Source organism: Gossypium raimondii, chromosome 1, assembly GCF_025698545.1.
Source record: "Gossypium raimondii isolate GPD5lz chromosome 1, ASM2569854v1, whole genome shotgun sequence".
NCBI classification, from domain to species: domain Eukaryota; kingdom Viridiplantae; phylum Streptophyta; class Magnoliopsida; order Malvales; family Malvaceae; genus Gossypium; species Gossypium raimondii.
In genome coordinates this window covers 4206756-4224409 of record NC_068565.1, presented here as the reverse complement: position 1 = coordinate 4224409, position 17654 = coordinate 4206756, and the positions used below count along the sequence as shown (strand labels likewise).

The 17654-nt window shown below is 32.6% G+C and overlaps 1 protein-coding gene across 1 annotated transcript; it reads left to right on the top strand.

Moving 5' to 3' along the window:
* Positions 1 to 1426: 1426 nt before the first annotated feature.
* On the top strand, positions 1427 to 11526 carry LOC105776927 (probable leucine-rich repeat receptor-like serine/threonine-protein kinase At3g14840). Its single transcript, XM_012599897.2, has 24 exons — positions 1427 to 1725; positions 1821 to 1995; positions 5668 to 5739; positions 5837 to 5905; positions 6046 to 6117; positions 6214 to 6285; positions 6406 to 6477; positions 6566 to 6637; positions 6725 to 6796; positions 6896 to 6967; positions 7053 to 7124; positions 7228 to 7299; positions 7491 to 7556; positions 7687 to 7752; positions 7873 to 7908; positions 8003 to 8043; positions 8305 to 8684; positions 8810 to 9005; positions 9327 to 9482; positions 9673 to 9791; positions 9909 to 10119; positions 10244 to 10481; positions 10563 to 10713; positions 10802 to 11526. The coding sequence occupies exons 1-24, from the start codon at positions 1635 to 1637 to the stop codon at positions 11201 to 11203; spliced, it is 3045 nt and encodes a 1014-aa protein (XP_012455351.1). The 5' UTR covers positions 1427 to 1634; the 3' UTR covers positions 11204 to 11526.
* The last annotated feature ends 6128 nt before the right edge of the window (positions 11527 to 17654 follow it).

Below are 17654 nucleotides of genomic sequence, written 5' to 3'. Positions count from 1 at the left end.
TGTTGCCAGTGCAAGAGGACATGAGTTTGAATGCGTTGAGCGTATTATCCTCCTATTTAAAGATTGTGGGAGGGACTATGGATAGTTGGGTTGCCAGTACGAGCCATACCACACAAGTTGAGTCCGTATAGAATTTCATAAAAGGGTTTTTCACGTATAATTTATATGTTTTTATTTTTTTATTGCTTTGCTATCCTTGTACCGTTATTATTGACGTTAATCTAACACAAAGTAATTCCAAACTTTTTTTAATTAAAAAGAAATTGAATGATATTTGTATAGCATTGACAAAATTTTCAAATCTCAGACCAAAGGAAGGGAAAGTTTGATATCAACCAATCTGTGTATCTAAGTAAAGTGGTTTTACATTAAAAGAAAGACCGAAATTAAGTGGTTTTGGTTTTTGATTTTTTCAGAGGATTGTAAGTTGAATTGCAATCATTAATTAATGTTCCTTGAGAAAGAGAGAATTCCATGTTCCAATTTTCAAACTATCTATTATTCTCCTAAAGTTTAATGCAATATGTATTATTTTTGAAGTTATGGAACTCAATATATAATACATGATGGTTACTTTCGTCAACCCCAAAATCTTTATTTTAGAATTAGGTTAAATTTTCTATTAGTCCCTGTATTTTGTAAAATTTGTAAATTTAGTCCATGTACTTTTCGAATTGGTCAATTTTAGTCCCTATACTTTTCTAATTTTGAAATTTTAATCTTCACCTAGACAATAAAAGTCAATTCCATTTGGTTAAACTCAATTACGAGTCATGTACTATGCACATAGTTGTAAATTTAGTCCATATTCTCTAATTAAGTCATTCTAAGTCTCGATACTTTTCGAATTCATTAACAAAAACTTTTAATAAGTAATAGGTGCAAATAACAAACCAACATGAAAATGCATATATGATAATATGCGTCACATCAAATATTAGAAATAGCATAATTTAATACTTAATTAATAAATTTAATCGTTGTTATTTTATTAGGATTGAGATTTTGAAATTTGAAAAAGTGGCCAAATTAAAATATTAAGACGAATAGTAAAATTTGTCATTATTATGAGATTAAAACCATTCAACATCTTTAATTTTTATTTTCAAAAAAGTAAAAGACACAATCCTTTACCAAGATATTTTCTCATGCATCTTTTGTCTCTTTGATCACCTCATACTCTCATAGGGCCCTCTATGCAAAAAGAAATCATAAGACAACAAGACATGCCAAAAAACTATACACATACACCAGAGGCATGCAAACACGTGGGTTTTCAGTGGCCATCCTTATCAATTGGGAGGGGGGCAGGATTGATAATTTCTCTCAAATCGTACAAATATTTTACTTTCTTTTTATGCAACTTGGTCTTTGCATATTATAGATGGAACTACTTTGTAGTACCCTACAATATTTACAATGATCGTTGACTTCATAGATCTTAATTTATGAGTTCTGTTCAAGGTCTCCTCTTCCTAGTTTGCCTTCAAATATAAAATAAATCCCCCGAAAAGTCTTCACATCCTTGCTCCCTTTTCATACAGTTTAACTACGTCCTTTGGCATTCAAATGTGAATTATATTGAAGGGTCTTCATTCATTTTCTCTAGAACAACCAAAAAAAGGAAAAAGAAAATGTTAGCTTTTCGTCTTCTTCTAGCTTCAATCCTTCTTGCTTCTTGTCTTCCATGTTATGAATTTGCAACAACACTTCAAGACAATGAAGGTAATGTTTTGTTGGGTTTTTAGTTTACTTTAGTTTCCATTAGTGTTTGGTGTTATTTAATGAGTTTTTTTTTTCTTGGGGGGGGGGGTGTTCAGTGCAATATTTGAGAGATATAGCGAAGACACTGGGGAAGAAAGACTGGAACTTCAACGTAGATCCATGCAGTGGAGAAGAAGGGTGGGCTACGCCCAACGCGGCGAAGGGGTTCGAAAATGCTGTCACCTGTAATTGCACCGTCTCCAATGACACAGTCTGCCATGTCGTCAGCATGTATGCTACTTTCCTTCTTTCACTCTCCTACTTTGACAATACTTGAAGATTCGAACCTACTTTTTTTTTCTCATTTCTCCACCTCTTCTTTTAGATATCTCCACATTTTTACATGGAAGGGCTTAAGCTCAAAATCATTACTATTCGTTTTGGTCAAATAATGGTTTTGCTCCTTCTCCTTCTGTCACACTCAAATTTGAGATTTAAACGCGATTTTTTTTCTTAAAAATACTCGTTCCTAAATAAAAAGTTCAATGTTAACATGGTGAGATAAAAGTGGTAACTTTCTAAAAATATTATATCAATAATTTAACACAAATAGCTAATTATATTAGTTAGGATAACTAATGATATTATAAAAATAAAAAATAAATTATGTCAAATTAAATTAAATAAATTAAGTTCTTAATTTAAGTATAATAAAAAGACCAAAACAATAATTTGATATTTAAAAAAAAATTGAAATACACACATACACAATTATAAATCTACAATTGCCGATTGAGTTTTAGCTCGATTTGTATGAGCATTAGTGTCAATGCAGGAGGAAGTGGGTTCGAGTGCATTGAAGCGCATTATCCTCCTATTTATGGGTTGGGGAGAGGTTATTGATAGTTTTAGACATTATGTCAAAAAAGGCAGATATGATCAGAACCTATAATAAGATTTATATAAAAAAACTATAAATCTTATTATTATATATATTTACTTAGACGTAATATATTTCATGTTATTGTCTCTAAAGTAGCTTAGGATAGCATAATGGCAAAATAATTGATGGCTTCCAACAATAAAGTTGTATTTCATAAAAAATGCAAAATGAATGCAATAATAAAATGTCAAGAAAGGGTAGCTAATATTAATTTTATGAATATTAATAGAAGATCTAGAAAAGGCAAGCTTTGCCTAAATTTTGGTTTGGTCGAACCAACTCAATTATTAGCATAATTTAATACTTGTTGTTAGATATTTTAATTCCAATTTTGGAAATGAAACGTGGGATTGATTGGTTTGGAAGAAAACTATTATTTAACTATATAATAATTGATCACCCTACATATACTGAGTGTAATTAATATAGCTTACCTATATGATTATCTTTGAGAAATTATCTAAATTATGACATCAAGTGTACTATTAAAAAATTAAAAATATTTTTAAAAATAATAATTATTGAATATCTTTATGGAGTAAAAAAAATATATTAATTTCAATATTTTAAAAAAATATATATTTTGAAAAAATTACAAGAGTTTGGTTCATGCATTGCTAATTAAAGAGAACAATTAAAAGGCAGAACAAGTTGTGCCTACCTCTTTAAATGACAAAAGTAAGTAAGCCCACTAGTGTTGACTTTGACTTGTACCCCACACCCTTCGCCCACCTTAAACTTGAGCCTCTAATTTAACTCATTAGTCCTTGTCAAAGATCACGATATTTACATCAAAGATTGCTTTACACATTGTTTTCCACAAAGATATACATTAATTTTAGTTTAACTGATTTGATTTCATAAAAATAAAAAAATGTTAAAAAATTATATAAAATTAAGTTCAAGTCAAGCGATTTTTTTTTATCTCAGAATTAAAGCGTCAATCAATTAATCAGTTCAGTTTAATCAAACAATTATACTTTTAAAATGAATTATGAAAATATAAAATCATTTAACATAAATGATACGAATTAGAGTACATAATGAGTGATTGATTCTGGGCTTTAATGTGAGAAATAAAAGAGACAGAAGACATGGAATAAAAAAGTCATAAGTTAATCACCCTAGTTTTAATAAGGAATCAATGGTTAAATGATTATTTATGCAAAAATAGATTGAATTTCAAACTAAAAATTTTAGTACTTATTTTTAATCATGGTTTCAACAAATGGGGGAAAAAACAACAAAATAAAGTCTACACAAAAGCCATTGACTTCACTTGGGCATGTGGGCCTTAGGGTTATTTTAAAATAAAAAGAAAATGGAGTCACGGGGTGGCCTCTCTTTCTCAGTTGTCATTGGATAAGATCGAATTTATTTTGGCTTTCATTTTCACCAATGTCAGCTATTGTACACGGATTTGTAATTTAATTTTATTCCTCGACTCAATATAAAATTTTAAACTTATTTTTAAGTTTAGGCTTAATTTAAAAAGTGGGATTAAAATTTTAAACAAATTGAAAATACATTTAAAAAATACCACTAAAATAGTTGCAACTTAACAAGCAAATGCCTCTAAAATAAAAATTAATATCAAAATAGTAGCAATATAATAGTAAAATGATAGGAAAACAACATCAAAACAATAGTGAAATTTTTTTAGACAAATTCGGCCTGGATCGAACTGGGTCTAGACCAAAAGAATCTTTCTCGAAGCTCGGCTCATTTATAAAAACAAGCCTTATTTTTTGTCCAAACCTATTTTTTGACCTATATTTTTGTTCAAATCTTTCTACTTTTCGGGAGGGTCTTTAGGCCTAGCGGCTGACTCGACTTATGATCAGGTTTAATCCAAACCTAGTTTAATATATAGTTGTAAGAAATTCTATATTTATTTAAGGGTAAACTAAAAAAATAGTCACTTTTGTTTGCCTCAGATTACATTTTAGTCATTTACGTTATCATTTTGTTACAAAGTGATCACTTTATCGTCACGCTCCGTTACCTCCTTAACGACGGTCCTACGTGGTAGTCCAAATAGGTTTTAACTGCCAACTTGGGTGCCCTACGTGGTAGTCTAAATTAAATTTATTTAATTAAAAACCTATTTTTATCCCAACAATTGGACATCTAAGTTGGCATTTAAAACTCATTTGGACTACCACGTAGAGTGACCACTTCGTAATAAAACGATAACGTAAGTGACTAAAACGTAACATTTCAAACATAAGTGACAAAAATGTAATATGAGGCAAGCAAAAATGACTATTTTTATAGTTTACCTTTGATTTAATAATATCTTGAGTTTTAAGAAAATTTATTTACAGAGATTCAACTTCACTATATTTTAAATTTAATTAAGTGTTAATGTAGTTTTTAGATATAAAAATCATAGAAAAAATTTAATAGTAATTGATTATAAATATACAATTTTAGTCTATTTAATTAAATAAATTTTATTTTATTAATGAACTTAATTTTAGTAAAGGTTTCATAATCATGTATGACTTTTTTTTTTAAGTTAGAACAATTTCAATAAAACAATCATAACAAACATTGAATTCAGCAATTAACTTAATTCTGATTAGAATCAATCTAACTAATTAACTATAACTAGCTAATTAGAATAAATTTGATGGAGAACTAATACATTTATACATAAGAAGACTCAAACCTAAAATCTCAACTTTGTTATTAAGATAAAACCTCAATTCATTAATTTTACAAGCATCTTAAACGAAAAAAATTGAATTTTTTTCTTTTAAAGTTACAATTTATGTAATGCAAATATTCAGTTGACATGGTATTTTCCACTATGATTTTAACACCGAGTGATAAGGTAATATACTTAACACTTACTTAGATGATTGCAGTGATAAATTGCTTTTTTTAAGGATTGAATATTTGGCGCATTTTACTCTTAAATTTTCCGGATTGAGAAGTAGAAAGATTTGTCATTATCATTTGGATTGTTTGAAAATTTATATGGATATGTAAATGGCAATTTTGTGTTGGAACAGAGTGCTTAAGGCACAGAATCTCCAAGGCAGTCTCCCCAAGGATTTGGTAAAGTTCCCTTTCCTCCAAGAAATGTAAGTTAAACTCTTTCCACATTCTTTTCCATGACACTCCTTCAGTCAAATTCCTTCTTACAAAACATAAATAACTTACCTGCCAATGTTGTTGCAGTGACCTCACCCGCAACATCCTCAATGGCACAATACCCCCTGAGTGGGGTTCCATGCAACTTGTTAACATGTACGTGAAATTCATGGTTGTTTTATAGTTAGCCTTGTTGCTAAATGATTTTGCATGATGATACACCAAATGTATGTGAAATTCATAGTTGTTTTTGTTGTTGTTTTCCTATGGTGAAATTAATATGAAGTTTATTGCAGTTCTCTTTTAGGAAATCGCTTAACAGGTCCAATCCCAAAAGAGCTAGGGAATATAAGTACTCTTTCCAGCATGTGAGTTGTTGATATCCAGTTCCTTGTATTTCTTGCTTTGAATATGGCAAAAACCAATAACAGCTGACTCAAATTTAATTATGAAAAACCATGCAGATCAGTTGAGTTCAATCAGCTTTCGGGAGCTTTACCTCCACAACTAGGGAATCTACCCGCCATTCAAAGAATGTATGACTCTTATTCTTTAAATGTTCATAAGAATTTGATTTATTAATGGTTTCATTATGTTTGATTTAATGTCTAAATCATCTTTCTGGTCTTGTTTCATATTTGATTGTTGGTGTTTAGGCTTATTAGCTCTAACAATTTTACTGGGGAAATACCTGAGACATTTGCTAAGCTGACCACATTGAAAGACTTGTAAGATTTTATTCTTCTGATTTATCAGGCTCTACATATAATTCTATTTTAGAATTCGAGTTTTAATCATTTCGAAGTTTCTTGATAGTCGGATTAGCGATAACCAGTTCACTGGAAAGATTCCTAGCTTCATCCAGAATTGGACAAACCTTGAAAAATTGTAAGCTGAGCCCTTTAGAACAGTAGTTTATTCATTGGGAATTTTCTTTATCAATTAATTACCTAAATGGAATGTTGGTAATGACAGAGCAATGCAGGCAAGTGGTCTGATGGGACCAATCCCATTAGGCATTGGAGATCTGGAAAAATTAACTGACCTGTAAGTTGGATATCAATTTTAATATTTTTCAAACCTACAAATTGGGTCATTGAAGTTGGATTATGATGTATATTATTAATGAAAAAAGTTTATATACAGGAGAATCAGTGACTTGAATGGAACTGATGCAACTTTTCCACCACTTAGTACCATGAAAAAATTGAAGATACTGTGAGTAAAATCCTTCAATGAAGAAGATTCCCTTAAATAAGCATATCAATAACTCATATAACAGATACTTTTGGTTGAATTACAGAATATTGAGGAGTTGCAATCTCATTGGAAAGCTACCTGATTATCTTGGGAATATGACAAAGTTGAAGACTTTGTGAGTCATAAACCTGATTTCACCTTGATTATCTCAGAGCTACTGGAACAAAATTTGGTTAAAATATCTTTAATTTTGTAACATTTTGGTTTTCCTTTTGCAGAGATCTCAGCTTTAACAAACTCAGTGGAGAAATCCCAGACAGTTTTTCTAACATTAGAGATGTGGATTACTTGTAAGTAATTGATCTTTGACTGTATAATTTTCTGAAAGAAAGTGCAAGCTGCCTTTTCCTCAGATATCAAGCTGTTCTTGCTGATCTAATAAAAATAATTACTTAATTAGCTATAAATAGCTAACATAAACATCATTCAATATTGATATTTAATGCAGAATATGATTTCATTAACTTATAATCTTCATCAGGTACTTGACAAGAAACTTGCTTACTGGTTTAATCCCTAGTTGGATACTGGAAAAAGGAGAAAATGTGTAAGATCCTCTTCCAAAATATTGGTTCATGGAACTTATAATTGAAATTCATCTTCAGAATATCCTTGTGAATAAGCTTATTAGATTGTTTTATGAACTGATAACATGCAAAAGCCTAATATTGGTGCAGTGATCTTTCATATAACAATTTCAAAGCTGGAAGCCAAGGGACAACTATTTGTCAACAGCGGAGTGTGTAAGAATCTCATCTTCAAAGTTTTATTTTATTATTTTATTTGGTTGGATGTGAGAGTTTGTGGATGTTTCATTCATTTATTAGCCATGACTTAATATCTGTATTCTTTTTTTCCTGCAGGAATTTGTTTGCAAGCAGTTCAAGTAGCAATACCTCGTAAATATTCTTAAAAGTTTTGTTTTTTCTCAGACAAGTTCTATTTTGCTGTCAAGATGCTGACATATTTCTGGACTTTCTATTGCATAAACAGGGGAACTGTTTCTTGTTTGAGAAGCTTTGTTTGCCCAAAATGTAAGTAGATATTTATATAGATCTCAACAATGTTAAATTGTTTTCAGATATGTTTATGAATATGTTTTCATTAATAATGCTCTTAGCCTATCTTACCTGGACTCACCTAGTACCAGATCTAGGCATATGTTCTACTCAAGTTTTCTCATATCCCCTATACCCATGACTAAATATGCTTCGTCTTAGACGTTGCTATATCATACCCTTAAACTTACTATAAAAATTTCAGTAGATTTTCATCTGTTGTTTCTTATGTTTCAGCTTGGTACTCTCTCCATATAAACTGTGGGGGAAGAGAAGTAGATGTTGTTGGAAATGCCACATATGAAGATGATACAGATGGAGCTGGGGCTTCAAGATTTTACCAAAGCAGAACTAATTGGGCATTTAGCACCACCGGTCACTTCTTGGATGACGACCGTCCAACGGACTCTTATATTTGGACAAATTCATCGAAACTCTCTATGAATGATTCTAGACTTTACATGAACGCACGCCTTTCTCCCATTTCTTTGACTTACTATGGATTCTGTATGATCTCTGGGAACTACACAGTGAACCTCCATTTTGCAGAGATTATGTTCTCTAATGATAATACATATAACAGCTTGGGAAGACGCATATTTGACATTTATCTTCAGGTAGTGATTTTGTATTGCTCTTACTGACAAAGTTCTTTTTTGAGACTTAGACAAACTTAAAACAATAGTAAGAGCTTTGGCCTTAATGTGAAAATTTCAGTTTAACTGGACTTAGCCATTTGCAGGGCAAGCTGGTGCAGAAGGATTTTAACATCGAGGACGAAGCAGGTGGAGTTGGCAAGGCAGTCATAAAAAGGTTCCCCGTGACGGTGACTAATAGTACCTTGGAGATCCGCCTTCATTGGGCTGGAAAAGGGACTACTGGTATTCCTGTTAGAGGAGTTTATGGTCCTCTTATATCAGCCATATCCGTGAATCCTAGTAAGTTGTAAACTGTTTTAACATTCTTCTCAGCTAACATTTTTGTCTACAGATGTTCAATTGTCACACCACTTCTAAGAAGTCTTGTTCAAATTCTGAATACTTGTATTTCCTCAAGATTCTAGGGGTCAGAATGTTGAAACTTCAATTTCTTTTCTCTTGATCAACCCGATTTTAACCATTGTTTTTCTACAAAAGATGAACATTTTCAAATTTATTTCACTCCTTTTATCTTTCTCCTTTTGTTTTGAGTTTGATGATTAAAAGTTCTTTTTTTTTTCATTCCATTTGTGTAACTCTTGTATAATTTTGTTCAAGCAGATTTTATACCTCCAGCAGAAGACGGGGGTAGTAGCGGTGGTATATCTATGGGTGCAGTGGTTGGAATTGTAGCTGGATCAGTGTTTGCCATCTTCCTGATTGTATTATTACTCTGGTGGAAAGGCTGTCTAAGACAAAAAAGCCAATTGGAAAGAGGTATTTGCAGTGAAATAAATTTTTTTTCCTATACCATCAACTTTTCTTGAACATGATGAAATGAATATCATAGTGCAAATATTATTAGGATGTTACCTCCCCCACATTTTCCTTCATTTTAGCTTGCAAACAAGAGGTTTTTGCAGCTCTCGTATGAAAGGTCCTAATCTTGCTTTGCCTTCTTCCACAGACTTAAAAGGTCTAGACTTGCAGACTAGTTCCTTCAGCTTGAGGCAAATCAAAGCTGCCACAAACAACTTTGATGTTGCTAATAAAATTGGAGAAGGAGGCTTTGGTCCTGTGTACAAGGTATCATCTGCAACAAATGCTTTCTTCTTATTACTTCCACTTAGAACGTTCGTGTTGTAGATCGTCCTCCAGAGACGCTATTGTAAAGCTAAAGCCTTTAAAATCTCTGATATGCAGGGCACTCTGGCAGATGGCACAGTCATTGCGGTTAAGCAGCTATCTGCTAAATCAAAGCAAGGAAATCGAGAGTTTGTGAATGAAATTGGAATGATTTCTGCTCTACAACATCCTCATTTGGTAAAGCTATTTGGCTGTTGTATAGAAGGAAATCAACTGTTACTAATATACGAGTACATGGAAAAGAACAGCCTTGCTCGTGCATTATTCGGTAGGTTTTACCATTTTAGTCACATGATTTACTTGACTGTCTGCTTTTGAATCTATTCATGCTTTGACCATGTACAAATAAACAAAAAAAAAGTCTGAATTATTCTTTATTTGGTTACTAAAAGGTCCTCTAGAGTGTCAATTGAAATTAGACTGGCCAACAAGACGGAAAATCTGCATTGGAATAGCTAGAGGTTTGGCCTATCTCCATGAAGAATCAAGGTTGAAGATTGTGCATAGAGACATCAAGGCTACAAATGTTTTGCTTGATAAGCATTTAAATCCTAAAATATCAGATTTTGGATTAGCCAAGCTTGATGAAGAGGATAATACTCACATTAGCACCCGAGTCGCAGGAACTTAGTAAGCATCACTGTCATAATTGCTTATGAACATGTTCCTTTAGATCTTATATGTACTGAAGTAATGCTTTTAACATTGCAGTGGTTATATGGCTCCTGAATACGCAATGCGTGGTTACTTAACCGATAAAGCTGATGTTTATAGTTTCGGAATAGTGATACTTGAAATCGTTAGTGGGCGGAGCAACACGAATTGCCGTCCAAAGGAAGAAAGTTTCTATCTTCTTGATTGGGTAATGTTAAGATTTTATTGTTCACTTTAAGCTTAAATTTCGGATATTTGTTTGCTTCAACTCAATATTTTTCCTTTCTTTTTTACAGGTTCACGTTTTGAAGGAGGAAGGGAATTTATTGGGTTTAGTTGATCCAAGATTGGGATCTAATTACGACAAAGAGGAAGTAATGACAATAATCAATGTGGCTTTTTTATGCACCGATGTCAATGCAGCTGCTAGGCCTGCAATGTCCTCCGTGGTTAGCATGCTTGAAGGCAAGGCCTCAGTTCAGGAATTCGAAACGGATTCAAGCCGTTTCGGGGACAGGTCGAGCTCAAGGGCGATGATGAAGAAGCTTTACCAGCATCTTGAAGAAAACAGTGCCCCTGAGAGCCAGACACACAGTATGTCAACAGTTGGACCATGGACTTCCTCTTCATCGGCAGCCGATCTTTATCCAATCACCATAACTTCAGAGTATTTGCAGAACCGAGACTCAGCAAATTAACCAAACTTGTCTTCAGTCTTATTGATGCAAATGGAACGAAGCTTTGGTTTCTGTTAATGTAAGTCAGCAAACTTTGGGAAAATAGAAAAAGTTCAGGACATTTTTCCCAAGACAAATATATATATATCATATACGACTAGATAGAGCAACTGGTTTTATGCAATTGTATGTTTTATTTTTGTACCTAGAAAATGTTGTATATTTTTCACATTGATGATCTTGGTTTGCTTTCAAAAATTAAAGTTGTAATATAAGAATAAATGTACCCTTTTCCATGTTTGCAGTGGCTTTTTAGAAATAACAGTTTTTTCTTTTCTTTTTCATTGGGTAGAAAATTTTTTCTGAAATATATACACCCTATACTATAAATAAATTATCCAAACTTTATTGGTGTAGCGGAATTAATTAAATTTTAACTTAATTAAAAATTACAAATAAATTTAATTTATAATAAAAATGGTTAAGAGATAAAAATTCAAAAATAAATTAAAAAGATAAAAATCTTGTACCAATCTGTATATACCAGTACATAATTTAGGACTGGAATGGTTTATATAATCGATATCATTATTGTAATAGCCATTTTGCCCGGGGCCCAAAACTCGGAAGCCCAAACCCAGTTACAAATCCAAACAACAACCCAAGCCCAATTAATAACCCTAAACCCAAATGGCCCAAAATTATGCCAAATTTCAGCAAGGGAAAAAAAACCCTAGCCGCAGGACTTGTTGATGCCGCCGCTCCACTCGCACGCCACTGTCGCCACTCGCCAATCGTTGGCTTCGCGTGTCTGCTGCGTCACATCAATTACCTGCAAAGAGCAAATCACACACGTAAGGGGAGAAGACAACAGAGACAAAAACAGAAAACGACAAACAAGCTCGCAAACAACAAAAATAGAAGTTTAGGGGTTGTAAAAATCGGCTATATAAGCCGAACACAAGCATTGTAATCTTCTTCTTCCATTTTTTTTACGAACATCAGAAATAAAAAAAGGTTACTGTTCTTCGTTTTTTTTCAATCGATTGTTTTATTTTTTTTATCATTATTCTCTTTTTAAATCTTTTTTTTAAAAAAAACTAAAAAGAAATAAAAAGGGAGAAGAAGGGTCACCTGAATCGCCGCGAGCCCCGGCACTTGAATCTCCCCATTCGTCGTTGGAATCGGGTTGAAAGGGGAGGAGAAAGGTCTCTCCTTTTGGGTTTTTTCGGGCAGAGAGGGCTTGGCCTTTGTAGGCGCTTCGAAGTGAGGCTGAAACGCCTCTTTTGTACTGCGCCAGTCGCCGGCCACGGTGGTGGCGCGACGGAGGTCCGGGGAAACTCAGTGACCGGATTGGAGGGGGGGGAGAGAAAGTTGAGAGAGACAGGGGAGATTTTGAAGTTTTGTTTAGGGTGGGTTTGGATGGACGATTGGGTGCGGTGCGGTGCGTTTAACTTACTTTTTGTCTCACGCTACAGTATCGCTACAGTACTAATCTCACCGCCACCGCTGTTTTTACACTAACCGTAGGTAAACGCACTACCCATCCAAACTCACTCTTAAACACTGAAAAAGTGAATTTTTTCTAAAAAAAATTGATTTAAAACAGGACATTAAACGGCGCCGTTTTGGAGTTTTCCAGAGACCAAAACGACGTCGTTTTGGTCTCTGACCCGTGACCCGACCTAGTGGCGCTGAGGATCCGTGCGTTTTGTTGGGAAGGGCTAATTGCATGTTCAGCCCCTCCGCTACTGCGGTATATTGCAATCCGACTTTCGTTTATTTAACATTTTGGCCCCGTGAATTTTATGTATATTTCAATTTGGTCAGCGCTTAAACGCTGCGTTTTGGCGTGGGGAATATTACCCTGAAGTCCCTCGCACTTTCAGCGCGCTTTATTTCAGTCCCCTGGCACCCTGTTTTACTTATTTGCAATTTGGAGCCTTTTTTTACCCGATTCCAATTCAGTCCTGGTACCATTACATTTTTTTTTCTTTTCCTTTTAAAAAAAAAAACTGTTTGTTATTTTTTTATTTATTTACTTTGTTTTTTATAAAAAAAAATCAAAATCAAATGCCTTATTAATTTAATTTATGTATTTAACACTTCCATTATTATGCCTTCATGTTTTTGTTTATTATTTATTATCTATTATCTTCGTTTATTGCTCTTATTTTATCACTTTTATTATTCTCAACATGCATACATGTTTTTAATCCTCGTTATTGTGGTTGCTTATATGGTCCTTATCATTATTATTGTTCTCAATATTTTATAATTGTGATTCGTTGCTATCAATGCCGTATGTTTTATATTATGCAATATCATGTTCTTGTTATTTTGAATGTATGTCGTACTATCATTACGAGCCACGTATAACTCCTTTTACATATTAGACTATTTCTCTAAAAACCTAATAAATTAAACATACATTTTTAAGCATTTTATTTCCTTTTTATCCAATTAAAAATCTCGAAATAAGGCAATATTTTGCGTTTGAGAAATTTGAGAAAACTTGCCCTAACGTGCTGGGTTTCGATTTCTCATTTAACCTAAATAGCAAAATATCATTTTAAATTATGACTTTTGAATAAGCAAAATTTCGTGTTTAGATTCGAGAAGGTTGCACCCTAACGTGGTTTCGATTTTTGCGATAAATCTAAACACACGAGTCTTTTCAAACATAATTTTTTTAATAATCTCGGGAATTAATAAAAGATCGTGTTCTAACTTATGGAATATGGTCTTTTCTAAAATCGATATAACCGAATGTATTTCAAATAAGTAAATTTTTCGGCATGTATTCTCGTATTGAGAATTCGATACGTTATGTCCTAACGCATTGGATATGACATTTTGTTTTCTCGATACGAGGATTTTTTCTAAAAAATAAAGGTAATATTTTGCATTTGGAAATTCGAGAAAGCGTGCCCTAACGCGTTGGGTTTCGATTTCTCGTTCAACCAAATAGCCATATATCCTCTTAAATTCCGACCCATGTTATTCGAGTTTTTTTTAAAGGATTGTATTCTTAAAACTCTTCAAAGTTTTCAATCTTCGACACTAAGACATTGATTAATCAACTAGGTACCAATTTTCAGGTGTTACGAGGGTGCTAATCCTTTCTCGTATGTAACTGACTTCCGAACCTATTTTTCTGAATGCCGTAGACCAAAAGCATTGTTTTAATAAATCTAAACCATTTATTAAAATAATCATTTTACAAGGTGACCTGACCACACCTCATAAAAAAAAAAAGATTGGTGGCGACTCCCGTTTTTTCCGTTTTCATTTTCAAAATCCAAGTCGACCCCGTTTTCACAAAAAAAAATGGTTTCAACAATTATGATCATCACTATGTAGAACACCTATGATCACAGCAGTACAAAATTAAAATTTAACTACACTTCTCAACACTCCAAAAAAAAAATTTAATAATAGATCTTTATATATATGTCCCTTTTCCCTTGAATTACTATATTATATGAGATACATTAATCTCACCTTGCTGATTTGTGGTTGTCATATTTAGACAAACTTGTGACGGGGGCCCGCACAAGCGGTGGAGCATGTGGTTTAATTCGATGCAAAGCGAAGAACCTTACCCGGGCTTGATATGCTGTGAATTCTCTTGAAAGAGAGGGGTACCTTCGGGAACACGAACACAGGTGGTGCATGGCTGTCGTCAGCTCGTGCCGTAAGGTGTTGGATTAAGTCCCGCAACGAGCACAACCCTCGTGTTTAGTTGCCAGTAACTTATCGTATTAAAATTTGTAATTGAGGTAATGGTTTAATACTTATGAACTACTAAGTATTCGATATGCTTACATTGTTGTCTTTCCTTTCCCTATAAATTGTTAACTTACAGAACATGTCAAGTGGATCGCCAAGAAGCTCACACTATCTCATTGTTAATTCAGTAAACTTTCAAACATTCTAAAGTCCGATTATGTGGCATGCACATAGGTGTTATATATGAGTTTACTTGGAAATGATAGTTGGTTTAAAACTTGGTTAATGGTTGTTTTTGAAAAAAAGTTGATGTTCATATTATTTATGTGTGTATGCTTGGTATTATGTTAAGCTTTAGATGAAGCATTTAAGTAACAAATTTGGAAGAAAAATGGTATGGTTGAATGTTGGAATTGAATGGTTATATATGTTTAAATGGTTTGTGAATTTACAGGTTAAAATGCTATGTTTAAATACCTAATTGATGTATAATGATTTTGGTTGATTTTGAAAATGTTAAAATTGATGTTTCTATATGTGTTTTGGTACGCTTTGTGCAGGTTTGAGTGTGCTTTTAAGCACCATTTGGGTAATAGAGTTGGTTCTAAGCCTGAAATAATATTATGAGATTTATTAAAAACAAAGATTTTAAGTATAGTTGGTTTTTGGGTGATGTTAAAATAAGATTAGGCTGAAAGTTACTCTCTCATCTTTTATTTTTGTCTAAAGAAGATTATACAATTAAAAAAAATAGGAGGTTGCAAGAATAAATTAGGTTAGGGAGCTTTGGCACTGTGTTTAAAGGCAAACTTTGAAGTGGTAAACTTGTGGTAATAAAATTGCTAAACAAATCGAAAGGTAAAGGCCAAGATTTCATTAATTAAGTTGCAACATTTGGAAGGATTCATCGTGTTAATGTGGTGTAACTTATTGGATTTTGTGTGGAGGGAAATAAACAAGCTCTAGTTTATGACTTCATGAAAAATGAGTCTTTAGATGGATTTATATTTTCAACAGGAAATAGCAACTTGAGTTGGCAAAAGATATTTGAGATAGCAATTGAAGTGAAATGAGAAATTGATTATTTACATAATGGTTGGGCCATGAAGATTTTACATTTTGATATCAAGTCACATAACATTTTTTTAGACGACAACTTTAATCCAAAAGTTTCGGATTTTGGCCTTGCAAAATTGTACTCAGTGGATGATAGCATTATTTCTCTCACAGCAGCACGAGATACATTTGGATATATGGCTCTTGAATTATTTTATAAAAACATTAGAAGTATCTCATATAAAGCTGATGTTTATAGTTTTAGAATGATGTTCATGGAGATTGTGGGAAAGAGGAAAAATTTGAATATTTTTGTTCAACATTCAAGTTAAGTTTATTTTCCTACATGGATTTATGATAGACTTTGAACTAGGGGAGAACATAGAGCTTGAAGACATGTCAGAAAGTGAAAAGAATGCCATGAGAAAAATGATAATTGTTGCCTTTTGGTGCCTACAAATGAAGCCCATACATCGTCCTTCAATGACCAAAGTATTGAAGATGGTTGAAAGTGAAGATGAGCTCCTTGAGATACCTCCGAAGTCTTTGGTATTTTCTGTGGACATGCAATGAAATGATAGTAAATAAGAATTAAACAGACATGAGACACTGCGTAATGCAAGTTGTGTAATATTTCAAAGGAGGATTTGCCTTCATTTGCCATAAATAGACAAGACTCTCCTAAAACTACTGTGAAATGTAGGCCAAAATTTATTTATGTTTCTGCTATTTTATACATTAGTAGGAGCTCTTCTTCAATCTCATCTAAACTCAAATTTTCATTTATAAAATAATGACATAGAATTTTTTTTTGTTTAATTTAATTTAATCTTTGTTAAATTTCTTGCATGGTTGTTTCAGTTCTCACAGTGGCAGATTGTTCACGCCCTCTGTATCATCAGCTAGCATATTATTGATCAGAGTTTTGTTGTCATATTCGATAGCCACCTTCTTGAAAACCTTCTTCCAAGCAATGGACAGCACCTCAACTAATGCCCATAGTACTGTGTTTATTTTAATTTAATGAAATACGTATTGTAATTATAAGAAAGAAACTAAAATACAATTACAATGTTCATAAGGGAGGACTTAGGTTAGGTGTAAATCAACATCAACCAAGCCAACATTCTAATAACTTGACAATAATTTCGGTGTGTATAAATCCTTACTATTAACGCAAAAAAAAAAAAAAAAAAAACAAAGAAGTTGGTCTATAAAAGTCAAAATCTTGAATTTCGTCTCACTTAATTTAAATTTTTGAAATATCTTAATTTTTCATACAGACATTATCTAATATTTTCATCATTAATATTAATACCGTACGAATTTAAAATAAAAAAATTGACATTTTACACGAAAAAGTGAATTGTGTATAATATTATGAGATGTTATTAAAGTAAGGATTTTAAGTATGTTTAATTTTGGGTGATGTTAAAATAAGATTAAATTGAAAGCTACTTTTTCATCTTTTATTTTTGTCAAACGAAGATATATATGACAAAAGAATTTTAGGATTTCTATAAATACCATTTAAAAATAATAATTGTATTAATAATTGAAATTCTAATTCATTGCTTGTTTTGGTTGTTCATACTTTTCTTTTGTTAGATATGTAGGAAGAAAGTGTGAAACAAAGAATGAATGGGATTGAAGTGTTGTAGAGAAGTTAACCTCCCAATTGTAA